General features: G+C 44.7%; 1 protein-coding gene and 1 pseudogene across 11 annotated transcripts; one reads left to right on the top strand and one right to left on the bottom strand.

The window, feature by feature from the left end:
* Nucleotides 1-8,695: 8,695 nt before the first annotated feature.
* On the top strand, nucleotides 8,696-20,460 carry ZNF175 (zinc finger protein 175). 10 transcript variants are annotated; one of them, XM_074315497.1, is made up of 6 exons: nucleotides 8,716-8,785; nucleotides 10,199-10,249; nucleotides 10,534-10,788; nucleotides 11,794-11,935; nucleotides 12,179-12,274; nucleotides 17,636-20,460. In XM_074315497.1, exons 3-6 carry the CDS (start codon nucleotides 10,639-10,641, stop codon nucleotides 19,438-19,440), a joined length of 2,193 nt encoding a protein of 730 aa, XP_074171598.1. In that variant the 5' UTR covers nucleotides 8,716-8,785; nucleotides 10,199-10,249; nucleotides 10,534-10,638; the 3' UTR covers nucleotides 19,441-20,460. The 10 variants fall into 10 exon arrangements, with proteins under 10 accessions (XP_074171595.1, XP_074171594.1, XP_074171598.1 ...); XM_074315499.2 differs by having other exon boundaries at nucleotides 8,781-8,913; nucleotides 10,620-10,788; XM_074315496.2 differs by having other exon boundaries at nucleotides 8,781-8,913.
* Nucleotides 20,461-20,586: 126 nt separating this feature from the next.
* Nucleotides 20,587-25,993, bottom strand: LOC109438418 (beta-1,4-galactosyltransferase 3-like; annotated as a pseudogene). The gene is made up of 6 exons (XR_016022185.1): nucleotides 25,681-25,993; nucleotides 23,914-24,151; nucleotides 22,395-22,570; nucleotides 21,722-21,839; nucleotides 21,436-21,540; nucleotides 20,587-21,395 (listed from the first exon to the last, which is right to left on the bottom strand). The product of XR_016022185.1 is annotated as a beta-1,4-galactosyltransferase 3-like (transcript).
* Between the last annotated feature and the right edge of the window lie 1,989 nt (nucleotides 25,994-27,982).

Raw genomic sequence — 27,982 nt, 5'->3', positions numbered from 1 at the left:
GACAGGGACTGTGTCCCTCTGAGCTTCTGTGTCCTGCTCCCCATCATGTCCAGAGAACAGAGAGTGGTTCCGTCTATTCTCCTGGCCATGCTCCTCTGGGACCCTCTGAACCTGTGGGAAAATATAAGGGTGGGTTAGGGACTGGGGCTGCAGAGAGCTCGCCCTGGGGAAGACAGGCTAAGCTGCTCTCCCTTGGGATTTGGGTGCTCAGGTACTGAGTCATCAGAGGAAGGGACAACTCATCTAGTGTAGAAGATGCAGGTGAGTCCATAGGTAAGTAGGAAGATAATCCCCATGGGAATCCCCTTAAGAAGTATAAGACCCGGGGGCTGTAAAACACCTTGATCTGCAAAGATAATAGAGTCTTATGAAGAAGAGGAAAGAATGTAATTTTCCTCCCAGACCTCATTGTGCCCACAGCTTCACCCTCAGAATGCAGGTATCCTATCCACTCTTCCCTCCCATGACTCACTATGCACAGAGAGGCTAATGGAGATATGTTGGGAGCCCATAGGGTGCTTAGCTCAGCAGACAAACTCCCCTCTTTTATCAAACTCCATGTGAGGCACCTCCAGGACCCTCCCAGGCTCTGCAGACTGGGAGGAGCTCAGGGTTGGGCCTTCCGGGGTCCAGTTCAGGCTGGCAGGGACTGATAGGGAGGAGCCGTTCCCCAGGGCTACAGATGCTGGAAAGAGGGGAGAACAGAACATCAGAGAGAAAGACAAAGGGCAACCAATGTGGATGTAGCGTTCAGATATTTAGAAGAAGGCGCTCCCTCAGCCCCTTTCCTTTTTGATGCAGTTTGGTCTCTTCCCCTTATGAGCTGCTCTCGGTCTAGATTCAGACTTCATGAGGTGCAGGAATAGAGGGAAGGTTTTTGTCCTTACAAAATCCCTAGTCAAGTTTGTTGGTTTGGCCACCCCTCCAGTTCCCCCATCTCCCCTCCTGTTGCCCTTACCAAGGCCCATCTCCAATTTTCCCAAAGTTAATCATGTATTTATTTGTTCTGCAACCATTTACTGCTCCTTGTCTAAATGAGGTGCCACGGAGAGGGTATCAGCAACTGAGGGACTCACAGTCTAGTAGAGACAAGAGGCCCAGGACCAGACCCTCACTCAGCAATATGATGAGTGCTGTGAGGAAGTAACCCAGGCTATGGATTCCCGGAGAATGAACAGCTCAATGAAACAGACAGTGAGGGAGGACTTCCTGGAGGAAGACGGCCTGAGCGGAGTAGAGGGAGAAGCAGAGGTACACATCTGATGATGTTTGGAGCAGAAAATCATGCTAGAAGGAAGGAACAGCAGAGCAAAGACAACCATGGATAGGTATGGCCTTGGATTTTCACGGTATGGAAGTAATTTTGTAAAGCAAGAGGGAAGGAATGTGTCTGGAAGTGTGGAGAGCAGAGGCCAAGAGAGGAAACCTTGGCAGGATTATATGTAAATATAACTGCAAATTAAATATAAACATAAATATATACATTACATATAACCTTGGAGTTGGAAATATATGCCAGAATGATAAAAAAAAAAAAAGAGTGATAAGCAAGTGCTTATAAAGCCAACTACATAAAATTAAATTTGGAGGCAAATCCAAGCCAAACTAAGTCAGAAGACAATGACAAACTGGGAAAAGATATTCACAATTATATTACAGACTAATGATTGTATTTCCTAATATAACAAGAACTTATCCAAATCCTTAAGAAAGGAAATATAAGGGTGATAACAGTAGAAAATGATATGAACAACAGTTTGTTCACAGACTAGCAGAACAGAATAAAATAGAAAATATTAATGACTATTTATGAAACCTATTTAAAAATGCTCACCTTCATGCTTAACAAGAGCAATGCAAATTAGAACTATGGGGGGGTACATTTTTCATCAGTAACATAGGAAAGATCAAAATCATTGCTAATGCACGCCGCTATTGCAGTCAGAGTGTGGCGGAGACGCTAACACATTGCAACGGACGGGGATGAAATTTGTACAACCTTTCGCAGAGCCATTTGGCCATTTCCACCAAAACTGGCAATGCACGTGGCTTCTGACTGAGGAATCCAAATTCATACCGATATTTTAGCATTCTTACAAAATAGGTGTACGACATTATTTATTGCAACAGTGTTGATAAGTAGCAAATTTTTGTTCCATTAGGTACACAATTGTTTAAAGATATTATAATACAATGGAATACTTTGCAGTTGTAAAAAAGAAAAGGATGAAGTTCTTTACCTACTAATTTGGAAAGATTTCCAAAAAATTGTTAATTAGAAAAGATAAGACACAGAACAGTGTCTATAAGACACTTTGTGTGTAAAAAATAAAAAAAAACACGTCTTCACACAAAATCTGTCTCTACAGATAGACATACAGATATCTTTATATGTGCATAAGGCATATATGGATACAATTTACAATGGGTGCCTCACAGGAAGGAAACGGAATCTGGGGTGGGGAGCAGAGGTGGGAGAGGTCATCCTACCACACGCTGTTTTGAACCCTTTGAATATGAGACCATGCAAATGAATTGCCTGGGGAAAATACTTAAATCAAAAGTACTGAAAACTGGAAAGATGAGGCTGGGTGAAGACGTAGGATCAAGAAGGATTTTCAAAAGCAACATCTGATGCTTGTATTTGGCTCCTCCGGTGGGAACTGAGAAGTTCAAGAAGTTAACTGTCAAAACCAAAGATCCTTCCAAGTGATCCAGGTAAGTGAGGGTGGAAAGTCTCCCTAAGATTTGACAAGAAGAAGGTCTTTGTTGTGGTGCTGAGAGTAGGGCTTGACAACAGGGTGCAGAGGAGCCAGGGAGCGTTGTCGTACCTAGACTCTGCTTTCTGGTCTCAGCCCTCCTATCACCCAAGCTCTGAGACGTGGACTCTATTCTGAGGTACTATAGACACCCTCTTCCCTCCGTCACAACTTTTCAAAGGAGAAATTCTCTCCTACCTGTATTATTTCCGTGGAAGACCCTGATGGTCAGGTTCTATGGAGCATCTGAATGCAGAAGACAATATGTCCTTCTTCAGTTTTAGCATCCTCTTGGCCCCCCTCCCCTGCCCAGAATCCAGGACTCAGCTCCAAGTACCCAGGCCCTAACTCTTTTCCCCCAATAACCCAGAATTCCTGCTTCAGCATTCACAGGAGACATTAAGCTGGATAGTTAATTCTGTGGTCACATAGGACATCAGTAAGGTCACTTGGCAGGTGGCATTGGTACTGTGATGCCAGATCTGTGGGATGATGGAGACCTCAGACAAGTGAGCTGTTTCAGGGCCCAAGGAGATAAGGGTGCCCAATATCCAGGAGCAGATGAGGGGCTTCTTCCAATTACAGGCTGCCGGCATGGAGCAGACCAGGCTCCCAGGACAGTCAGACTCCAGAGGTGCTGGCACTTGAGTCAGGTGTCTGGGTGAAGGCTGGGAAGGATAGAGGAAGAAACCCAAGACACGGAGAGGGGACCCCCAGGGTGTGACACTGGAAATGGCCTCTGCACCAGCCCCAGAGATATCTCCCCTCTGAGTCCCAGGCTCCTGGGTACACCTACCCTCACTCTGATGCCTATCCTTAGGTGATGAGTAGGGGGCCAGCCCTACTTGTCACATTCACAAAGAGTGTCTTATACTCAAAATTGAACTTCACGACAGGTCCCCTCTCCAACCGAAATAAGTACATCCCGCCATCGTTCTTCCCGGTGTGTCAGCTTAGGAAACAATTGTTGGTCTAGGGGTCCCTGAAGATATGGAAGATGCCCAGGGTCCCCTCTTGCAGCTTCCAACTGGTTTGTTTGTGGCCACTGGAGGATCCTGGTATATGTTGGCCCCTTCCAGGAACCAGAAGATGTAGAGTGGGTCTGAGTGAGTCCATCCATCTGCGGGGTAGGAGAAGGTACGGCACCAGGACACACAGGCCTTCCTGCACCACGACTGGTCCTGATATCTGCAGCTCATTCCCTCCAGGGACATGCGGAGAGCCTAATATTTAGCTCTGTGACATTTAGCTCCAGATGTCCCGTACTCTCCTCGGTCCCAGCCCACTCACCCCCCCATTGCAAGGTGTGTAGAGTGCCCCTGGAAGCTGTTAGAATGAGTTTTGTGTGAGCAAGAGTGACTCCATTTTGGACATGCGCGAAGAACTTAGCAGACAACTGCCCAGGAGGCCACCACACAGTTTCTCTGGTAATTGGGTGTGACCAGTTACACCCAAAGGTCAGCTACTGAAGATATGATGATGTCAGGGTCACCGGGTGGCTGCCCCATAAGGTGACGTCAGAAAGACACACAGAAATGCATAAGAACTAAGGACTTTTGCAGCTCAGAGAGCCAGTCTTGACTGAGAGGTCACCAAGCTGCCACTGTGCTCCAAGAACTCTCCACTCTGCTCTGCTCTGCTCAGACCTCTGCTGGACTGACCTCCCAGACCAGCCACCCTTCCTCACTCCACCAGGACTCTGATTGACTTTGGGACTGGTTTGTTACTCTACTTTACCCAATTATTGTATTACTCTGTGTGCTTTACTGTTTGGTGTGTTGATGGTTGATGTTTGAGTAAAGAGCATATTGAAAAACATTTAAGATCTTACGTACACTATTCTTTGTTGGTGCCATGGCTACCGCAGAGGCCTCAGTCATTGCCAGGCAAATCCTGGGGGTCTGAGAGTCTCTCGAGGGTTAGTCCCCCTGACTTGCAGGAAGAGACTGCAACACTGACTGTGAGCCTAGCAGTCGCTCGTGATACAAGGATAGCAGTAGTAACAGGGGTGACATCTGTAACACTAGAGGCTTACTCAGAAATCCTTAACACCATCTGATTAGCCCTTCCTGGCAGACATATGGCATCTATTTCTGAGTTTTGCCATCAAACCCTTCTCTCCAACAGGAACACCAACACCACTTCAGGGGAAGTGAAAGTTAAACTCAATTAACCCCAGGGACACTTCAGAAGTGAGCTCTGCTCTTTCACTTCCCCATGCAGCCTGTCATGCAGGGACTCATGCTGGTCTCTGCTCATGCTCCCCACACAAGAATGCAGGACATGGTGAGGCCAAAAAGGAACACCCACGGAGACGTAGCTGGGGGAGTCATACCACTATATTCTCGCTGACAGCTGGGTTGGAGACACAGGAAGCAAACATCCGCCAGTACCTCAACAAGGGGTCTCCCTGCACCCCAGTCTCTCTGGTGGCCAGGTGAGACACACACAGGAAGTAGTAGCCACACTATGCGCAATCTGCCATCCACTTTCTCTGCCTGCCAACCAACCAACCAACCAACCAACCAACCAACCAACCAACCAACCAACCAATGTAGTCACGGCAGATACATCAGCAGCCAATTGGCCAACAGGCTACAGCCACCGGTCAACCAGTCACAGCTGACGGCCATCTACCACCCCAGCCAGCACCTTTCCAGATGAGGCTGAGAGCCTGGAAACTGCACTCCTGGCTCTGTCACCACAAGACTCCACCTTCTGCCCCTGGAAACCTTTCTTCACCTTCCTTCAGGAAAGCCAGGAATTCAAGTAATTCTCCCACCATGCAGGGGACTAAATCTCCCCATTCGTGCTCATCCTCAGCCCAGGTCTAGACACATAGAGAGCCTTGTGAACTGCTGGCCAAGCTCCTGAACTCCTGAGAGGGGAGGGCCAAGGGCAGAGGCCAAGACTGAGGCCTGGGAGCTGTGGATGCAGACCTTGGCTTGGGTTTGTTGGTTTCCTTATGCCTATTTGGGATTAATGAAGAGTGTGACTCACAGACCCTCCTTGGGTTTCCCCACAAACTCTCCCTTTGTAGTGTGGTTTTCCTGTCCGAGAGAGGCCCAAGACAGCGTTGTCATCTGCTGCTCTCACTACCCCAAACTACTCCTCTGCCTCCCCCCTCAGATCTTTTCATCCTGCCCCCTTCCTCATCCTGCTCCCTCTTAGATCCAGTAGATGTCTGGCCTGCTGAGCTGCCTCACTGCAAATATCTGGCTTGTGGTTACATGAAGCCACAAGTTCCCTTCCAATTATATGAGCTTCCTGGGCCAGAGAATGCGATGCGACTCAAACGGCTGATACCATGTTAAGGTCCAGCTGCCGGCCACTTGAAAAAGTTAAAAATCGAGAGACATGGTTGGCGGAAAAAAAAGCAGGTTTATTCAGAATGCCGGCATCCTGGGAAGATGGTGGACTCTTGTCCAAATGTGAGGGGAGTCTGGGTTCTTGCTGACGCAGTGAAGAATCAAAGGTCAGCAAGCTGATTAATATGCAAGCAGGGTTTATTAGAGATACATTCTCAGGGAAGAGAACAGGCCTCGCTGAGGTGGGGGGAGAGGGAGAGAGAAAGAGAAAAGGGGAGAGAGAAAGGAAGAGAGAGAAAGGGGGAGAAAAAGCAGACGAGAGCAAGGGTAAGAGAGCTCAAGTGCCAGAGAGAGAGCTGGCGCAATAAACAGCGAGAGAGCTCTTGTCTCTAGAACTTATAGTTTGCTGGGTGAGGTGAGAGTTACATATTGATTTGGTGGGAAAAGGTGGTGTGACCTCCTAAGAAGGGTGGAGGTCTGTTGACTCAGATCCTTATCTTGCTCCCACTGCTTGTCATATGTGGTTGTGAAAACAGTTCTGTGGCTGGAGGCAGTAATCCTCCTGCCCACATTTTCCTACTCCCACCCCTCCTTCTGCTCCATTTTCTACCTAACACAAAGGCCACTTCCCTGTTCCTTGACCAGTCAGAAGTTTTTATAGGTACACAAGAAGAACAAAGGAAAGAGGGAGTCAGTCAAGGTAGGACCAACGGCTGACATCTAGGATTTCCAGGAGGGAATTCCGCCAGTTCTCGGGAATTTCTTTTGCTTTTCCATTCCTGAATCCCGAAAAAAGTTGGTCGGGAAATTGGGAAAATTGGCTCCTTGAACCTAGGTGGTTGGTAGTATCGGCCGTCACTTTGTGGAAAGAATTCCTCCATAATGGAGAACAGAAAAGTTTATATCTCGGGATTCGAGAAGGGGAAAGCGAAAAAAATTCCTGAGAGTGGGTGGGAATTCCCGCCCGGAAACCCTACTGACATCTTCCTGGGGTTTGGTCTGTTTTAGAATAATGTTATTGCTGGACTCTGGTCTTGGACTGGCCACCATGGCCTGGGGCTTTGTGTGTATTCCAGTGTCTGGGTGCCTGAGGATTAAGAAATTGCCCTTTCCAGGTTAGGATTTTGTTGATTAAATGGATTAAGGAGGTATAGGTAGCCTTGAGAAAGGGAATAAAACAGAGTTCTTCAGTTAATCAGTGAGGGGAGAAACAAAGAGAAAACAGCTTAATATCAGGGTGGATCAAACTGCAAACTAAGTCTAATTACAAGCGGCTAAATAGTGAGCTATGCGGTAAGTCAAACTGCAAACTAGCTAAGTCTAATTACATTACTGATTTACCTAATTTCACCCTTACACAGCCAGGAGGAAGAGATGCACAGAGCAAGGTATGGGAAAAGGGTGCAGGGCTTCCATGCCCTTTCCCATCAAGCACACCACTCTCCCAAATCTCCATGTGTTCACCAACTTGGACGCTGTCAGAATCCAGTCCTTTTGGGTTTCTGTGGAAGCTTTCTTACATAGGAGTGACTGATTACATCATCAGCCTTGGGCAACAGATTCAATCTCCATCCCCTTTCCCCTCCCCAGAGGTGGCGGAGGGTGGTGTGGACTGAAAGTTCCAACCCTTTAATCACAGGGTTGGTTCTTCTGGCAATCAGCTCTCACCCACCCTTGCTTTACCAAAGTCACCTCATTAACATCATAAAAGATGCCTTTATCTTTCTCAACACTTAGGAAATTTCAAAGGTTATGGGAACTCTGTGCCAGAAGACCAAATGTTTCATATTACATTTCTTACTACAAATTATATTATCACAAACGTCTACCTTACTCAGTCTCTCTGTGATGCAAACCAATACAATGTGACTACAATGCAAAGAAATAACAGGCAAAACTGAAAATTTCTCAAGCGATTCAAGATTTCATGAAATCAAAGGTGAAAGGGATGTTTAGAAAATGTGCCAAAATAATCGATTTGGAAGGATCCAGAAGAGTCTGACCCATTAATACAACAAGAAAAAGTCAACACGAATGATGGCATGATGATTCAAAAGAACAATCTGACATCAAAGGATGACCAATGGTCCTGGGAAAAATGTTGAAATCCTCAAAAACTTTTGCAAACAACGACCTTAAGCAATTTTTTCTTGAGCACATCATAGGTAGGAACCTAATATTTGTTGACTGGATGAAACAGAATAAATATTATATTTCTCATGTAACAGCTATTTTGATTACGTAACAGCTCTGTTTTAAACATTTTGCATGTGATAATTTACTCAATCACAACCTCAGGAAACTGAAATATACATACATATATACAAGTATATATATATATGTTTATACAAAACACACAAGTATATATACATAGGTATTTAATTGTTCCCCTGCCAACGTGGGACAACATCAACACTTCATTCGTGAGATTGCAATTCAATCCCTGGCTGTACGGAATGGAAGTTCTTTGAAAATGGTGGCCTCCATTGTCATAATCCCTACGGGCGCGGCCATGTCGTTTGCCTGACAATCTGAAGAAAAATGAACCGGGGAATAGAAATACACTATAATACGCCATGATAACTATTGGCAGGTGTGGCTTCAAAGGTTCTAATGAGCATGCGCACGGTTCAAGCCAACCTGGGAGTGGCCCGGAGTGGCCATTTCGCCTACGTCGTCAACTGGTTCTTAGCTGTCTGTCGCCTGCAAGATGTTGAGGTGATTTGGAATATTAGCAGTGGGGATTCTGTGGGGTTAGTGAGGTGCAATCAGCTTGGTGTGAGTGACACAGTGGTTGGAGGACCAGTGATAGTGGTCGGTGGAATGAATGATGTCGGATCTGCGGAGTAAGTGATGGGAGGGAACCTGTGGGGTGAATGATGGGGTTCTTAATGAGGGGGGCTGTGGGCTAAGTGGCGTTATCTAATTTAAGTTGGGAGATTGGCTCGTTGATTTTCACTATCTTTGCATATTTTCTGTATGTGTATAAGTAGTTTTGTAGCTTAAATTCCAAGTGTAGTTTAATATCATATTTTATATTGTTGGCCCATGAAACTTGCTCATTTGAGGACAAAGGTGCATCTTAAGAGGGCCTTAGTAGATGGTAATGGGGGACAGTAGAAGGCAGTGATTGATTGGGAGCAGGAGCTTCAGGGATTGGAGGACATTGAGGGTCACATTGTAACACTTGAGTCCGGGGCAGATTGGGAAAGTGGGGTGCTAAGGGTAGCATATGAGAACCAGTCGATCAGAAGCCTAGGAGGTCAGTGATGGGGGCTTGTGAGGGTGCCTGTTGTTTCCTGGGCAGTGAGTGTTGGGGTCCTTCAGGAATGGGTGGTTGGTTCAGTGTTGGCCACTCCTTGGGTGCCTGTGGACATGGTAAAGGTCAGTGATTGGCAGTTGAGCAGATTGATGATGGTTTCCTATTGGGGTGCATTACTTTGAGCCCCAATTGTTGGGGATTATTTTGGGTCCTGTGGAAATCACACTTCCTGGGAAACATTTATTGGCTATCCAGGTAGTAATGATTTCAGGAGCCTGGCCATGTCAGTGGCTGGGAGGCATTTTGTGACCTTCTGACAGTCCTATGGTCCACTCATTGGGGATTTCTGGAGGTCAGAGCTGTCAGTGACTACATTTGGGTGTGTTGGGGGCGGGGGGCGGGAGGAGATGGGAGTGGTAATTCGTTGTGAACAGGCCAGAAATGGTAAGTGATTGGGGTCCTGGTGCGCTTCTGCAGGTTTTTCAGGTCAAGGTGAGGTTGAGTACAGTGAATTTAAATTTTATCTTTGTCAAAAAAAGGCTGGGATGTCTAGGGTGTTATGGATGGGCATTGAAATGTCCAGAAGCTTGGACATACCAGATATGGCGAGTTCCAAATGGAAATCGTGTTTCTGGAAGCTGCCCATATAGGGGACGACATTGGCAACTGTGTGCACTTTAGAATGAGGCAGACGTGGGTCTGATTCCCTTTGCAGAATGAGTGACCATAAAGCAGACTATGTAACAGCATTCAGCTTCACTTTCCTCATCCACAAAATGAGTATAATAATTATATTCTTCAGCTGACAGTGTTGTGTGAAAGTTAAAGGTACCTCATACCTGACTTGCAACCTGTTGATTTTTATTCAGTGTTTACGACATACCAGGAAGGTGCTGAAGGCTTAATAAACCTCATGTCGTGTAAGTTGCCCAGTGCCCGATCCCTAGCTTCCTCCTTAGTTTGGAAACTATAACTAAAGCAATAGCGTCATATTCTCACAGCTAAAAGGTGGCAGAGCTGCAATTAAACCTTCATTAAGTTTAGTCCAAACTCACGATCTTTCACTGATTAACTAGAGTTGGATTCTTCTGAACTTTGCTTATTTCATAGTATCCTAGCATAGTGACCTTCACCTAAAGGCCCTCAGAAATATTTGTGTGGAGCAAATGTTAGATGAGTGACCATGTAGTCTTTGCCCTTCCAGGGCTTCTTGGTGTCTCTGGTGGGTCAAGCCACATCCTCGAGGCTATAGGACCTCCCGTCATAGCCCAGCCCACCTCTCCCCAGCAGCTCTGATTGGAGCCTCCAGATGCTCTTGCAGCTTCAGGCTCCTGGGAAAAGTGGAGTTGTCTGCAAGAAAGACCACGAGTTGAAGCCCAGAGGGGACATGCCTGTTGATGTGAATTTGTCCCAGAAGCCCCCGATCCTGGGTCCAGAGGAGCAGGATGGATCATGTGAGGTAAGCAGGAGCCCCGGGACAGGTGTTTAAAACTTCTGGGCAGACACAGGAAGCAGCAAATTCTGGACTTCCTGTGCCTGACAATGAAGGTGTGTCTTAAGAGGGCCTTAGTAGATGGTACTGGTGGACAATTTGGGGGAATGATCCATTGCTTGGGGGACTGTAGAAGGCAGTGATTGATTGGGAGCAGTCTGGATCTTCCAGTCACCTCATATTCACAGGCCTTCTGTGTTATAGAGGGAAATAGAACTGACGATGAAAGAGGCAGCTAGTAAGTTGGAGAAGAGGGTCAGCTCGGGGGCAAATGAAGAAGAAAAGATGGCCCCTGGTCTGGGTGGGAAGCCCTAGCCCCAGGCAGGGAAGCGCTCACTCCATCCTGCTCAGCACTCCACCACTGGTCTTTGCATATGCTCTCCTGGTTCCCATCTGACTCCTGCTTACCTGCTCTGTGGGGTTGGCTCTTTCCCCTCTGTCCTCATAGTTTATTGAGTGATAGGATACTAAAGCAAGAACTGGTGCTTAAAGACTGGTGGTTTTTCCTATTTTAAAAGATGAATAAAAATGCCAGAGAACAGTGTTTCCAAATTACCCACAGATATTAATATTTGATACTTAGAGTGAGAAAGCAGGATTCTTGATTATACTCAAGAAATTCTAAGGTATTCTGTGTATTTCATGACACTTGATTTGTGTGTTTTAAAATAATAATGAGTGGCCATAGTAATAAACAGTGCATCATTGTCTTGCGATAGGTTTATACTCAAATTACAGAGATGTTCTATTTTAAGAAGTTATAATAAATGCATGGCTTTTTACCATTGTAAACCCATATATTGTGAAAAGATTATATATTTCAATTGTGTTTTAAAAATAATCTCAGCCTGACAGAAACATTTTATAATAGAAAACATTAAGAAACATCAACACTATTAAAATAAAAAAAATTAAAAACAAGTCTCTGTATCTTCCCCATTCACCAGTGATGACTAATTCACATTGAGCTAGGGTATGTTGTTACAGGGACCTGTGTCATTTGAGGACGTGACCATACACTTTAGCAGGGAGGAGTGGCAGCATCTGGACCCTGCCCAGAGACGCCTGTACCAGGACGTGATGCTAGAGATCTATAGCCACCTCTTCTCCGTGGGTGAGCACACCTGCCCTGGGAGTCTTGGATGGGCCTCGTTGAGGAGACTTCCTTCTTGTAGAATGCAGTGGGGCGTGTGCAGTATGTAATTGGTTTGTCTGAAATTGTTCATTGGCATCTTTGAATATTACTTTGTTCTTAGTGAAAGATGTTGACGTTTCTGATGAGCCCACGCAAAGCTTCATTGAATGGCCTCTAAAGCCCAAGACCACATCCCAATCCGATATCCTTTCTCATTCACAGGGTATCACAGTCCCAACCCAGAGGTCATTTTCAGGATGGAAAAAGAAAAGGAGTTATGGCTAGGGGAGGCTGAACTCTCACATCAGAGGCATCCAGGTGAGTGACTGTTACCCTGGCAGATGTGCATATCATTGAGGGGCCGGTATTCAACTGACCACACTCATCCATTCTCACAGTAGTGGACACTTAGGTCTCCTCCTAATCCCAGTTTCTACAACTAATGCCGCTATACATTCTTGTAAATGTCCCATAAGGATGGGTGTAACAGTTTCTCACAGGTAGACACTCTGGAGTGGGATTGCCTGGAGTGGATATAAATATACTTACTTTGACTAATAAACCATATTGCTCTTCAGATGAGCTGCACAGTCTCCACCCCCATGTGTTGTGCACAGGATTCGCATTTGCACACTTTGCTGCCAACACTTAGCATGTACCACATGTCTCATTTATGGCCCATGTGATGGGTAAAAGGGCGATTTCATGTTTTAATTTCATTTTTCTAATAACTGAACAGTTACAGGATTTCATCAGACCATGGAGTCTTCTCAAGGTTGTTTTTCCTTTTTATTTGCCCCCTGAAGTCGTTGATTTTTCTTTTCTGTGCTGGATCTCCTTTCTCTTTTATCCTCTAATTGTGTTGTCACCAGCTTGAGGCCCTATACTTCCCTCTGGTCATCCCTTCATATAGGAATTGTCTCAAAGGGCCTTTGTATTCTGATCATTAGGCCTCATATTTTTCTGATGATCCTTTATCAACCCCTCCAGTCTTAGAGCCTAAACTGTTCTATTACCCTATTTAACTGTGTGGAGGACAGTTCCCGTGGGATGACTCACTTCCTTTATTTCGGGCAGATCAGAAATTGGAATTATCACACAAATCTGAAATTCTTTTCACCTTATGCGTTTTGTTAGGTTCTTCTGTCTTTCTTAGTAGCTCTTCCAGCTCAGTCTTATAGTTTATTATTTTAGAAATCCCACCATTTTTTCTTTTTGCACATATAATTCAGTTGCCCCTTTTTCTTAATTTCTTAATTCCGGAATTTAATTTCTTAACTCCCTGTTTTCTCAGGTTTAGATTATTCTGTTCCTCATGTGATTTATGGATTCCCATCATGTATGAGTTTAGTCAAGACGCTATTGACAGATTTTATTACCATAAAGATCAATATTTTGTTTCTTTTGTTATCAAAACAGATTTTGGTGCAAAATACAGTTATGCAAAAATATGGCTATTTCCTACTGTGTTGGATTAACACTTTTCAGTGACATTTTCATCATGGCCACATATTTCCAATTTAAAAACGTACCTGGATAGTTTTCATCACTCATCCTTTACTTCATTGTTTTCAAATATTCTTTAATATCTACTCTCTCTATATATATATCTAATATATACAGACAGTATACGTTGTCTATAGGATGATCGTCTCTGCATATAGTCTGTTGATTACTTTGTACTCTCCTTACTTAATTTTCATTATGTCAGTGTTAAGCATGAGGAAACCATTCAGGATATAAAAATTATTGAATTTTTTTTTTAAAGATGTTTTTATTGGGGCAGGAGAACAGGACTTTATTCGGGAACAGTGTGTACTTCCGGGACTTTTTTCCAAGTCAAGTTGTTGTCCTTTCAATCTTAGTTGTGGAGGGCACAGCTCAGCTCCAGGTCCAGTTGCCGTTGCTAGTTGCAGGGGGCACAGCCCACCATCCCTTTCGGGAGTCGAACCAGCAACCTTGTGATTGAGAGCCTGCGTTCCAACCAACTGAGCCATCTGGGAGCTCAGCGGCAGCTCAGCTCAAGGTGCTGTGTTCAATCTTAGTTGCAGGGGGCGCTGCCCACCATCCCTTGCAGGACTCGAGGAGTTGAACCGGCAGCCTTGTGGTTGAGAGCCCACTGGCCCATGTGGGAATCGAACCGGCAGCCTTCGGAGTTAGGAGCACAGAGCTCTAACCGCCTGAGCCACTGGGCTGGCCCCAAATTATTGAATTTTTGAAAATAGGCAGAAAAGAATATTTTATTCTATTTTAGAAGGATAGTTTAAATATCTGCTTAGCTAAATTCAAAGGGAGAGAGATTATAATTGGATAGAGTGGGTAATAGTATGACATGTTAAAATCATCAGCCTTTTTGCATTAATCATGTCTAATAAATGGGGGGGATAGACAGTGACTGCTTTTGAAGATCAGAGAAAATGGTGTCACCTCAGAGATGCAGTGACGTAAGGCAATAATTTTAAGGGCACAGTATTTGTAAATGTTCCACGAAGCAATTTTGAATTGGAATGAAGGAGCAGGCAAAGTAAGCTTAATGGGGTAGAGGACATAAGTATATGGTTGGATTTGAGAATAAATTGGACTTTTTTTGAGTCAGCATTGTTAAGCTGTGTTGGGGAGTTACGGATAAGCTTTTCAGCACAATTCTGATATTTTATAGTGAACATTTTTGGCAGTGATTTAAATATCAGGTTCAGCAAGAATTTTATGATCTAAATAAAGTGAAAAGTGTAAAACATTCCAAATCTATACCTGGGAACCCAGAGTGTGAGATCCTCAGAATAAATGAAAACCAATGTTTGGGTAAAATTACTACATAAGAATGAAAAATGAAACAGAAAACCAAATAACCCAATTAGAAAACAAGTAATGGAATTGAATAACCATTTCTCCAAAGATGATACATAAGCAGTCAACAAGCATATGAAAAGATGCCCAACATCACTAATTATTAGGGCAATGCAAATCAAAACCACAGTGTGGTATCACTTCACAACCATTAGAATAGCTACTATTAAAAAACAAAATAAGTGTTGGTGAGGATGTGGAAAAATTGGAACCCTTGTTCACTGTTGGTGGGAATGTAAAATGGTGCAGCCACTGTGGAAAATGTTATGGCAATTCCTCAAAAAATTAAACATAGATTTACCATATGATCCAGCAATTCTGTTTTTGGGTGTATATCCAAGAGAACTCAAAGCAGAGAGATTTATTTGCATACCCATGTTCATAGAAGCACTATTCACAATAGCCAAGAAGTGGAAGCAACCCAGTTGTCCATTGATGGATGAACGGAAAAACAAAATGTGGTCTATATATACCGTGTAATATTATTAAGCCTTAAAAAGGAAAGCAATTCTGACACCTGCTACAAGATGTGTGAACCTTGAGACATAATAAGTGAACTAAGCCAGTCACAAAAGGATAAATACTGTGTGATTCCATTTATATTATCTAGAGTAGTCATATTCAGAGAGACAGAAAGTAGAATGGTGGTTGCAAGAGACTCTGGGGAGAGGAAAAAGGGGAGTTGTGTTTAATGGGTGTGGAGTTTCAGTTTTGCAAGATGAAAAGTTTCTGGAGATTGCTTATACAACAGTGTCAATGTACTTAACACTAGTGAACTGTAGACTTAGAAGCGGTTAATTTTATATTGTGTTTTTACAGTTAAAAATGTTAATGATAAAATTAAAGAGCATTCTCATTTTTAAAAAAGCAAAATATGAATGAGGTTTTTTTTAACATGACCAGGGTCTGGAATACAGTTTATCCAAGTGACTGAAAGACAAAAGAAACAACATATGGTCATATCATGCTCAATATTTAAATCTCTGGTGGGATAAAGTAATAGTAAATTTCAGCCACTTTTTTTTTTTTTTTTTTTTTTTTTGATATGCTGTGTCGTGTGTTCTACACTAATAAATTGGATGATCTGTGACTCCCATTCTTGGCAAAAAAAAATAATAATAATAATGGGGGTATATTAGGTAGCATAAAGCTAAAAGTTATAAAAAAGAGAGCACAGTCCAATATAATAATTTCTCTCCTATAAGACAGTTCTAAAAGGCCGATCAGCAGGAAGCCTTACTTTCTGTATTCACTCGGGTTTTTCCCTTGTCATTGCTGCACTATCCTTTATGATATTGTTGAGGTGCGTGATTGAATGTGCACTGCATCCAAAGCCAGGGTCTCCTAGGTAGAAGAGGGGTGGAGGGTATTGAGAAGCTGTGGTCTACCACCCTGGCCCAGAAGTGGTAAATGATGTTGCATGCATGTTCCATCAGCAGAAATAGTTACACTGTCACATCTGATTCCAAAGGAAATTGTGAACTGTTATGTAGCTTGGCAGCCATGTACCTGGCCACAGTTAACTTCTATGGAAGAAGGGTGAAACATTCTAGGGGACAGTTTGCTTGTCCAGTCTTCCAGTATACCTTTCTTGGGACATGCATATATTCCTAGACTCGAGAAAACAAATTTCAATTTTCAAATTTTATCATGGAGAGTTGAGTTTGGGCATAGCTATTCTTTCACTGCTTGGTTATGTCAGGATTGACACTTGAACAGTTTTCCAGAGGATCTACAGAGCTGATAGATTTGGTATTTTTTCTAACAAGTGGAAGAAAGCTGGGAGATTAGTGATAATTTAGATCTGAAAGCTAATGAAAATGACGTTTAAAATAAAACAGCCAGTTATTTTTACTAGCAAAAAATTGGTTTATTTGGGTCTAGCAGAGAATTGCAATTTGGGACAAGCCTGCTCTGGCAAAAACTATAGGCAAGTCCAGCAAACAAAGGAGAGGAACCTTACTTAATAGAGAAAAAGGAGGAAGTTGAGAGGGGTGCTTTGATCAAATTCCAGTGGAGGAAAGCAAGAATTCAGGGTGGTGATGGCTTCTTGTTGGCAGAGTTGCAAGGGTTCCCACTGGCTGGGCTTGTTGCTGGACAAGGAGAAAATCTTCCTCCTGCTGGGGTAGTAGAGACACTTCTTGTTGGGAACGCAAAGTACATCTCTTCTTGTTGGGGTCTCTTCCTGTTGGTGTCTATAATTGACACTTTTTCCTATTGGGATGTGTCATAGACGCTGAGTGGTAATGTGTGAAAGTGCCTCCTGGCCTGCCAACTCCATTTTAAATGAGATTTCCTTTATTCAGTTTCACAAAGACCTACACTCTGAGCCTCCTGCTTCAAGCCTTAACTATTCACAGATGTTGTCCTATAATACGTGTCTGTTTTATCTTTGATCCTTTAGTCATCCCACTAGGTCTAGGTATCTAGACTGCCTACATAAGTGGAGCCAAGATGCCTTTGTTCAAATCTAATTTTCCCCGTGGGTGAGCAAAGTAGTTTTGGCCAATCATTCAACGATTCTGTGCCTCCTTTTCTTTATATATAAAACACAGATAATGGGTGTAGTTACCTCATAGGTTGTTGTGAGGATTAAATGAGTTTATGTGTGTATCACATAGAACAGTGCCTGGCAAATGATAAGTGCTATACAGCTAAGTGATTGGCATTTAATAAGGGCTGTGTGACTGTTAACTCTCATCACCATCACCACCAGCATTGTCATATGACTCAGTTATTTCCCTGTGCCCAATCTCAGTCAGCACCATATGATTTCTCCTCTATCCTTTTCTAACTATTCATTGTGTCTATTTCATCTTTTTCTCCTTTTAGAAGAGGAGTCTGGGCTTGAAACCCAACAACAAGACATTTCTGAAAAAGCTTCATTTCATAAGGATATGGCGGGCAAAGTCACAAGAAATGGTTCTTGGTGTTCCGTTTTAGAAGAACTGTGGAAAGATGCTGACCATACAGAGAGAGATCAGCAAAACCAAAATAAACCTTTGCATCCTAGGGCCTTCCTCAATAAGAAAAATTTAAATACAGAGAAAGACAATGAATATAAGGACCCTGGGGAAATCATTCATGTAAGGCCCCACCTTGTTTCTTCACAAAAAAGACCTCACAAACATTGTTTGTTTGCAAAAAGTTTGAAGCCTAACCTAGAAGTAAATCATCAAAATCAAAGCAATACCACAAAACACCTTGATGAGATTGTTGGATCTGGTCAGCTATTTACCCATATCTCTTCCAGTGCTAGCTGTGAAGGTAATCACTGTACAAAAGTACTCAGCCATAAACAGTCACTCACACAACATCAAATTCATACTCAGGAAAAACCAGATAAATGTACTGAATGTGGGAGGGACTTCACCCAGAAGTTACACCTCTTTAGGCAACAGAGATTCCATAGTGTAGAAAACCTCCAGGAATGCAGCAAATGTGGAAAAGCCTTCACGCCACAATCAAAACTCAGTGTACATATGATAGACCCTACAGTTAACATACCTTATATATGTAGGGAATGTGGAAAAGTCTTCATTCAGAGGTCAGAATTGACTACACACCAGAAAACTCACACTAGAAAGAAGCTCCATAAATGCCATGAATGTGGAAAAGCCTTTTTCCAGGTGCTATCTCTATTCAGACATCAGAGAACTCATACTAGAGAAAAGCTCTACAAATGCAGTGAATGTGGGAAAGGCTTCTCCCAGAATTCGACCCTCATTACACATAAGAAAATTCATACTGGTGAGCGGCAGTACGCATGCAGCGAATGTGGGAAGGCCTTCACCCAGAAGTCAACACTCAGCTTGCACCAGAGAATTCATTCAGGGGAGAAGTCCTATGTGTGTATTGAATGTGGGCAGGCCTTCATCCAGAAGGCACACCTGATTGTGCATCAAAGAAGTCACACAGGAGAAAAACCTTATCAGTGTCACAGCTGTGGGAAATCTTTCATTTCCAAGTCACAGCTCGATATACATCATCGAATTCATACTGGGGAGAAACCTTATGAATGTAGTTACTGTGGGAAAACTTTCACCCAAAAGTCACACCTCAATATACACCAGAAAATTCATACTGGAGAAAGACACCACGTGTGCAGTGAATGTGGGAAAGCCTTCAACCAGAAGTCAATACTCAGCATGCATCAGAGAATTCACACTGGAGAGAAGCCTTACAAATGCAGTGACTGTGGGAAAGCCTTCACTTCCAAGTCACAATTCAAAGAACATCAGCGAATTCACACTGGAGAGAAACCCTACGTATGCACTGAATGTGGGAAGGCTTTCAACGGTAGGTCAAATTTCCATAAACATCAGATGACTCATACTAGAGAAAGAACTTTTGCCTGTTACACATGTGGGAATGCCTTCATCCAGAAATCAGAGTTGATTACACATCAGAGAACTCATATTGGAGAGAAACCTTATGAATGCTGTGTCTGTGGGAAATCCTTCAGTAAGAAACCACAACTCAAAGTGCATCAACGAATTCATACAGGAGAGAGACCCTATGTATGTTCTAAGTGTGGGAAGGCCTTCAACAACAGGTCAAATTTTAACAAACACCAAACAACTCATACTAGAGACAAATCTTACAAAAGCAGTTATTCTGTGAATGACTTTACCTAGAAATCAATACCTAGTATGCATTCATGTATACATAAATGAAACAAACTCTAAATTTCTTGAAGAAAAAACTCTCTTAAGAGTCAGATTTAATTGTATATCCTAGAATTCATGCTTTAGAAAAACTCTAGGAATGTATTGCATATCACAAAGTTACATGTTGTTTTATGTGAGTAAAATCACTCAGAAAAAAAGCTTTTAAGGATGAGTGAAATTGACCACATTTGTACTACCCTTGTTAAGGACTATAAAATTCATCTGGGGAAGAAACCCTGGCAAATATATTGAGAAAAGTGTTTGTATAGAAAATGGTACAAAACAGATTGTTACCAGGTTATATATAAGGAAGTTTGTATAAAATTATATTAATGATAACCCCGTTTGATGGGGGAGATCAATATTTTTAAAGTGCCAGCAAACTGAATTATGACTGCACAATATTATGTATGTATATATATTTATATGGTTAGGTTATATATAGTCCATATTTATACTATAATATATATGTAACGTATATATGCACACACACACACACACACCCCCAGTTCTGTAGTGTTTGCTACAGAATCTACTGCAGAATCTGCAGAACAGGAGGTGTGGATTATATATTTTTAAAAGAATGTAATTGTATTTATCAAATTTATTCCCTACCACTTGATATTTATATCGTAAGATTGCACAGTCAATAATTATTCATTTCTTTATGTATACAGACACATGAATGTACATTTTTGGTAAATGCATAAATGTTACTCTGTAGTGTATACTGGTCTTCATGGTGTAGTTTTTGTTGTTGTTTTTTCCTTTGTTCATGATTAGCTTAGCCCTACCCTCCCCTTTTCTTTTCACCTCCACCATCTATGGTGAGCCTCTCCGTAAATAACCAGTGTCAACCTTTTAGTATGGATTCTTTCTTATTTTTAAGTAGGTTCTTGTCATATACACCAAGAGTCAGCAAACTGTGGCCTTCAGCCAATCTGATCGGCTATCTGTTTTTTTTTAATAAAGTTTTATTGGAACATATTCATTTGTTTATGTGTTGTCTGTTGCTGGTTTTGTGCTCCAGTGGCAGAATTGAGTAATTGTGGCAAAGACTACTGTGGCCTGCAAGCCAAAAATATTTATTTTCTGGCCCTTTACAGAAGTTTACCAAAATTGTTATCCACACACACTCATTACTATGCTCATAATCATACACCTATGAAGGACCTCTTTCCTCTTTGTTTGTAAATATTGTTTGTAAATATTGAATCCTCATACATGTGTGTGCATCTTGTTCTTTCCACACTGCAATACAGCTGTTCAGCGGCTGCATGGTATTATGTGGACATGCTGTAATTTATTCAACCATCCTCACATTTTTTATTCATTCTTTCCTCCCACTGTTTTTCTTTTTTTTCCCCCACAAGAAGCAGAATATCATAGTCTTTTAAGTGGACAGGCCCAAGAGCCAGGTTCCTGTATTTGATTCTGCATCAATTGGGCAAGTTAGTTAACTCATCTGTCCTTGTTTTCAAAAGGAAGATTATAATAGTGCCTACAGCCCACGAGTCATGAAAAGTAAGTGTGTGTAAAGTACTTGGAACAGCGTGGAGAGAACCAGTGCCTGGTGGACTTGAGTGGGACCCTGAATGAATGGAAATGACAGGATGGGGATTAGGGATGGCGGAGAGAAGAAGTGAGTAAAATAAACTAATAAGAAACCAGGTGGGAGGGGCTGCCTTGCAGCCCTATTCCCAGGGATTCCATTCTAGGCTCCAGATACCCCTCAACTTGGCAGTGGGGCTCCTGGGGCTGAGAACTTGATGTTTACCGTGAGGTTGGTGTAGAGGGGCTGCAGCTCCTTGGAGAGCAGCCTGTGGCCCACTGAGTTCATGCCATCATGCCACTACCTTCGTTGGTTGGGGGCCCGGGGAGAGGGCTAAGAGGGGCACCCATGTGAGCCCAGGTCTCCAGGACTGTCCAGGACCGGACACCCCTCCTCCAACCTGGACTCACCTCTGAGGGTTCTGCTTGTGTCTGGAGTCCTGCCACTCCTCCAGCACCTGGTGGCAGCCAAGGAGCAGGTGGGGCTGTGAGAGGAGCATCCCATTTAGTTTAAACCTTAAAGGGGAGAGGGTAAGGAGGCCAGAGGCCTGTCTCCTTTGATAGGGTGCCCATCCCACAGCCCAGCCTCTCAGGCCAGGGCAGCTTGTGTCCCCCTCAGTCCAGAGCAGCCTCTCTCCCACTCCATGGAGGGACCTCCAGCTCCCTGTGCCAGGCTCCCTAGAGCAGGGCCCCCCACCTGGCTGCAATGTCGTCCTCATGATATCGGCCCCAGGATGTGCTGGGGAAGCCATTTATCCTCGGGTAGTAAATGGCGCAGGGCAAACACCCCTCCAAGGTGGCCTCAGTAGGGCAGTCTGGAGAGACAGAGAGAGTTGGAAACACAAGGAATTTCAAGCAACTGGCCCTGGCCCTCTGGCTAGGATCTTCAAGGTTAATTTCTGGGTTAGCCCTTCTCCACTCACCCCTGTGATAACCTCTCATGTGACCCCTGGGATGTCCCCTTGTCCAATCCTGGGGTAGCCCTTTCCCTGACCCTTAAGATAACCCCCCACTTGACCCTGGGATATCTACTCCCTGAGTCATCTGACAGGCCCATCTTGTGACCTCACTGATGGCCCATTCCTGACCCCTAGTTAGTCCCTCCTGTCATTTGTTCCCCTTTTCTGACCTCCATTAACCTCTCTGCCCACCTCTTTATTAAGTGCATCCTTACTGCCTCATTATTAACCAAACCACCCCCACTTGACACCGACATCCCAGAGGATGATTCTTCACTGACTACGAGACCTTCACCCAGGCCCCTTCGTCCCCTTCCTGCCTCAGCCCCAGGGACCAGGGTCTGGACCATACAAATGGACAGGTACAGGGAATGGCAGGGCCTGGCCAACAGTCCCTCTCCCTCCACTTACTTGTAGTTGAACGTCTACGGCCACAGACACATGGGCAGGAAAGATGTCACAGATGTAGAGGTCGCAGTCGTCCTCTGGGAGCAGGTTCACCTCATGGAAGAAGACAGTCCCAGCCCTTCTCCTGCATCGCTCCCCAGAACCCCACGTTGCGTAACTTGCCCCGGTGAAGTGTTTACCTGGGTGGATGGAGATATTCGGGGCTGTCCTCACTAGCAGGCAGTAGTGTTCTCCCACCTGCCAGGCAAGTCTGCTCTCACCTTTTCAAGTGCCATTCTCTCACCTGGAACCCCTTTCTGATACCCACTGTGGAGTTGGAAAACCACACTTGTCCAGAAAGGTTCAGTTCAAAGGTTACCTCCTCCTGGGAAACTTTTCTTGGACCCCCACCCCCATCCTAGGCTGAGTCAGTAGCTTCAGCTTCTCAGCTCCCCCTCTTCAGCCACCTTCTAGGTTCTCAAGGATCATCACCTTCAAGAGGCCAACTGAGGGAGGCAGAGGTTAGGAGGGATCAGGGACCACCTGTGTCGCTGTTTCTGCTCCTACTAGATAATGACTAGGTCTGATGCCCAGGAACCATGAGGTTTGCCTGTCTTCCTCCTCTTCTTCTTCCTCTACCATCATCATCTTCATCACCACCACCTTAATCATTAGCATCATCACTTAGTATCATCACGTTCATCATCATATTTATCATTATCTTCAACACCATTAACATAATCACCTCACCTCCATCGTCACTGCTACCAACATCACCATCATCACCATCACCATCATCACCATGACCACTATCATCATCACATCACCACTGTCATTATCAGCAGCAGCATCTTGTTTATCACTGTCATTACCGGAATCATCACTATCACAACCATCACCACCATCACCATAATTATCATCATCATTATATCATTCATTGAGCACTTACTATGTGCCAGGCATTAGTCTCACTGCTTTATATTCATTAACTCAATTAATTTTCCCCGCAATCCAATGATAGAGGTATTATCACCATTCCTATCTCATAAATGAGAAAACCATGGCACAGAGGATAAGTTGTTCCCCAAGTTTATACAGAGTTATTCTGAGTAACTGTGTTGGATGGATGGATGGATGGCTGTCTGGATGGATGGATGGATGGATGGATGGATGGATGGATGGATGGATGATTGATCCAAAACTCTGACCACACAGATAGTAATGGGCAAGGCCGGGATTCAACAAGCAGGTAACTGACCCCAAACTCCTTTAATTTACCCCTTAGCTTTATTGTCCAATCGGGTAATCCTGGGTCTCAGAGAGGCCCAGACTCAGTGAGACTAAGCCTTTCCTTCAGATAGACATTCAAGCTGATCCTAGACTCAGCCAGTCTAGACCAAACCTATAGCCCTTCGCTCTGATGTCCCAATTCAAATCGACTCATAAATCCAGACCCCCAGATACTCTCTGGCCCAGACACTGTCAGCTTAGAGAGTGACAACTTCAGAGGGCTCAGAGCTCTCTGCCCTTTTGTGCTTGCCACACCTGGTTCACCACATAGATGGCACAGTGCAGTTGCTGGTACTGAAGGGAGGGGTGCAGATGGAAGAGCAGGTGCTGGAGGTCCTGGGCTTGCCCATAGTAGGGCACCACTCCTGCCATGTGGTGCTGTGTCCAGCAGTAGGGTGGCTGGTATTGGCCTCCCAGCTCCACCAGTGGGTTCTTTACCACCAGCTGCTCCATCGTCAGATTCTCTGGGATGATCACCTTCAAGGGGCCATCTGAGAGAGGCAAAGGCCAGAAATGATCAGGGACCTACCCCAGAAGCCCCATAACTCAATTGTATTGGGTTGAATCATGCCCTCCCCCCCAAATTCATGTCCACCCAAAACTTGAGAATGTGACCTTATTTGGAAATAGGGTCTTCACTGATATAATTAGTTAAAATGTGGTCATACCGGATTAGGGTGGGCCTAATAAGAAGGCCATGTGAAGCCCCAGAGAGAAGGCAGCCATGGAGGCATAAATCCTTGGCCAACAAGCCAAGGATTGCCAAGGATTGCCAGCAGCCACCAGAAGCTAGGAGAGAGGCATAGGATAGTTTCTTTCTCAGTCTCCAGGAGGAACCAACCCTTGCCAACACCTTGATTTTAGACTTCTGGCCCCCAGAACTGTGAGAGAATAAATTTGTTTTAAGCCACCCAGTTTGTGGCACTTTGTTATTGCAGACCTAGGAAACTAATATACCAGCACAAAGGGTTTTGAGATGCCCCAGTTGGCTGAAAAACACCCTGCCCTCCTGGTTTTCCCTCCCCGTCTCGGTACCTCTGCCTCTGGTCTTTCCCTTATCTCTCCCCTGACTCCCATGTTTCTTTCTTTCCCCCTCAGCAAGCTCCTCACCTCCTGTGGCTTCTCTTCCAATGGACCCTAATAGTCCTCCATCAGCCTCCTGAGCTCCAATCCCAACCTGCCTCCACATGTCTCCTCCTGGATGGTTCTCATGCCACCCACTCTCCCTACATCTCAGAATACCCTCCTTTGCAGTTCCCTCTCTCCCTGAGAGCGCCACTGTCCACCCACTCACCCTCTTCTCTTTCTGTGCCTCCTCTCTTTCTATGGTGGACAGTGTTTTTTCCCAAAGATGGCCACAATAATATCTCTTACCCAACAGGACCTTCTTACAAGGTGACTTTGAATTAGTACTATTGAGAGGTGAGTCTATATCCCCACCCCTTCAAATCAAGTAGGCTTTTGTGACTGTTTCAATGAAGGGAGTATGGCACAAGTGACACTATAAGGCTTTTGAGGCTAGATCATAAAAGGCCATATGGCTTCTACTTTGTTTACACAAATACTTGCTCTTGAAGCCATCAGCCCCCATGGAAGCTCTAGGCCACCACGCTGTGAGAAAGCCCAAACTAGCCCACTGCAGAGACATCACAGAGAGCCCTTGAGATCACATGAAGAGATTGAGGTGCCTAGCCAGCTCCTGCCACATCTGCCCCCTGCTATTCGAGCTCCAGCCATATCTCACTGCAACTGCAAGAAAAACCTGGACCATAACTGCCAACTGAGCCCTTCCCAAAATTCCTGACCCATATTAACTTTGAGAGTTAATGATTGTTTAAAGACACTTAAGTTTGGGGGTGATTCATTATGAGGCAGCATAGATTATCAGCATTCGGTCCATCACCCCCAGCTACCAGGCCCTGCCTTCTGCTTCCAGGTTCTGGCCCCTCCTCAGGGATTCCTGACATCTCTACAAAGCCCAAGGTGGGGCTGGAGGTATAGGAGGCCCCTACAAGCTTACTGGTGTGGGGTGAGGAGATGGGACAGTTGGGCAGCTATGCCTCTCTGATGTGCAGGGAGTGGATGTGCCTGAGGTTGGAGTATATGTCCTACTGAGGGATCCGTGGAGAGGAGACCTAGACCACAAAGGACAGCTGTTCTCCCACCTCTGGCTTGTCTTGTATGAGGAAGCGCAAGAAGGTGGTGACACCATGGTGGTGGTGGTGTTGGTAGAGGAATAACCCAACAATCAGCAGTTGCACCCTAGAAATAATAACAAGAGCCCCCTCTGATATTCCATTCTGGGAAAGGAAACAGAAGGTCATTCCTCCCATTTTTCAAACCCCTCAATTTTGTGCCATGGGGCTCAGGCCCAGTCTCTTGCACCCATCCTTCCCTGACTGGCTTTGCACACTCCACAGAGGGGAAACAAGAGTGAGAGATTTGCCAAGGCTACTCAAGGCCACATGACCTGTGCAAAGAGCCTGCCTGTGCACACGTCCAGCCTCATCTCTTTCAGCCTGCTCCAACCCTCTGATCACAGTGGACACCAGCTGGGCTGCTCCCTTCGCCAAGCACCTCAATCTTCCGAAGGCGCAATGTCCTTGTCTGTAAAATGGGGCTTATAGCTGGATCAGCCTCATTGGGTTGTTGTGCTATAACATGCAATGTGCATAGGTCAAGGTGTGACACAAACTGAGCATTATTCCAGAACGAGGCTAGGTTCTTTCATATCTCCAGCATCGTGTATGCAAAGGACCTATCCCACTCCTGATCATTCTGGGTGCCCTTCCCTTCCTTGCCCCTAGTGGCTTCCACAGACTGTTCCTCCCTCCACCACAGTCTGAACGTCCTGGATTATGACTGTCTGTGTCAGCCTCCCCCATCAGACTAGGGGCTTGCAGAGAGCAAGGTTCAGGGTTCACTCATCTCTGGGGCCCCGGCATTTCTCAGCACAGGAGGCCCCAGAAATGGATGATGGATGGATGGATGGATGGATGGATGGATGGATGGATGGATGGATGATGGATGGATGATGGATGGATGGATGGATGATGGATGGATGGATGGATGGATGGATGGATGGATGGATGGATGATGGATGGATGATGGATGGATGGATGGATGGATGGATGGATGATGGATGGATGGATGGATGGATGATGGATGGATGGATGGATGATGGATGGATGGATGGATGGATGATGGATGGATGGATGGATGGATGGATGGATGGATGGATGGATGATGGATGGATGGATGGATGATGGATGGATGGATGGATGATGGATGGATGGACGGATGGATGATGGATGGATGGATGGATGGATGGATGGATGATGGATGGATGGATGGATGGATGATGGATGGATGGATGGATGGATGGATGGATGGATGATGGATGGATGGATGGATGATGGATGGATGGATGGATGGATGGATGGATGGATGGATGGATGATGGATGGATGGATGGATGGATGGATGGATGGATGATGGATGGATGGATGGATGGATGGATGATGGATGGATGGATGGATGGATGGATGGATGATGGATGGATGGATGGATGATGGATGGATGGATGGATGGATGCAGATAGACGCTATTCTCCACCTGATCAACTCCTACTCATCTTTCAGGAGCCATCACAGGCACTCCTTGTCTTCTCCACGTCCTTCACTCTCATCTACACTCTGGACTCTCCTGGTCCCTGGTATTTCTGCTGTCACAGCTCTGGTCACCAGAACGGAAATGATCTGTGTCCAGGGGCTCTCTCACCTGCCAGCCTTGGGCATGACTCACCTCTGGGCCCCCAACATCACCCACAACAAAGTCTTATTTATTCATCTATAGTTACTAAGTACCACACCTTGTGCCAGGCATTATGGTGTGAACCAAGGAAATAGACAAAAACAAAATCAGCAAAAACCTCTGCCCCCATGAAACCTACATTCTGGTGGAGAAGACAGGCAAGAAAATAGATCATTTCAGACAGTGGGAAAAACCTATAAATGAAAAGGATAGAGGACGAAAGGGAGTAGAGAGTAAAGAGACAGAGGGAGGCTGTTTCTGCTAGGGTGGTTGGGAAGGGAACCTTTATACCGAGCCCTGGAGGACAAGGTGAAGCCAGCAGAGAGAAATGTTTCTGGCAGAGGGAACACAGCAAGTATAAAGGCACTGAGGTAGGAAAGGGGGGAATACTGGAAAGAGTGGTAAGAAAAGAGGTCACAGTGGCAACGATGCTAGATCAGAAAGGGTCTTCTGGGTCACCGTGAGTAGGAGAGTGATGCGATCAGACCCACATATTTCAAAGATTGCTCT

This window comes from Rhinolophus sinicus, chromosome 8, assembly GCF_057876585.1.
Source record: "Rhinolophus sinicus isolate RSI-liver-muscle chromosome 8, RSI-T2T, whole genome shotgun sequence".
NCBI classification, from domain to species: Eukaryota; Metazoa; Chordata; class Mammalia; order Chiroptera; family Rhinolophidae; genus Rhinolophus; species Rhinolophus sinicus.
This window is presented reverse-complemented; position numbering and strand designations above follow the sequence as displayed.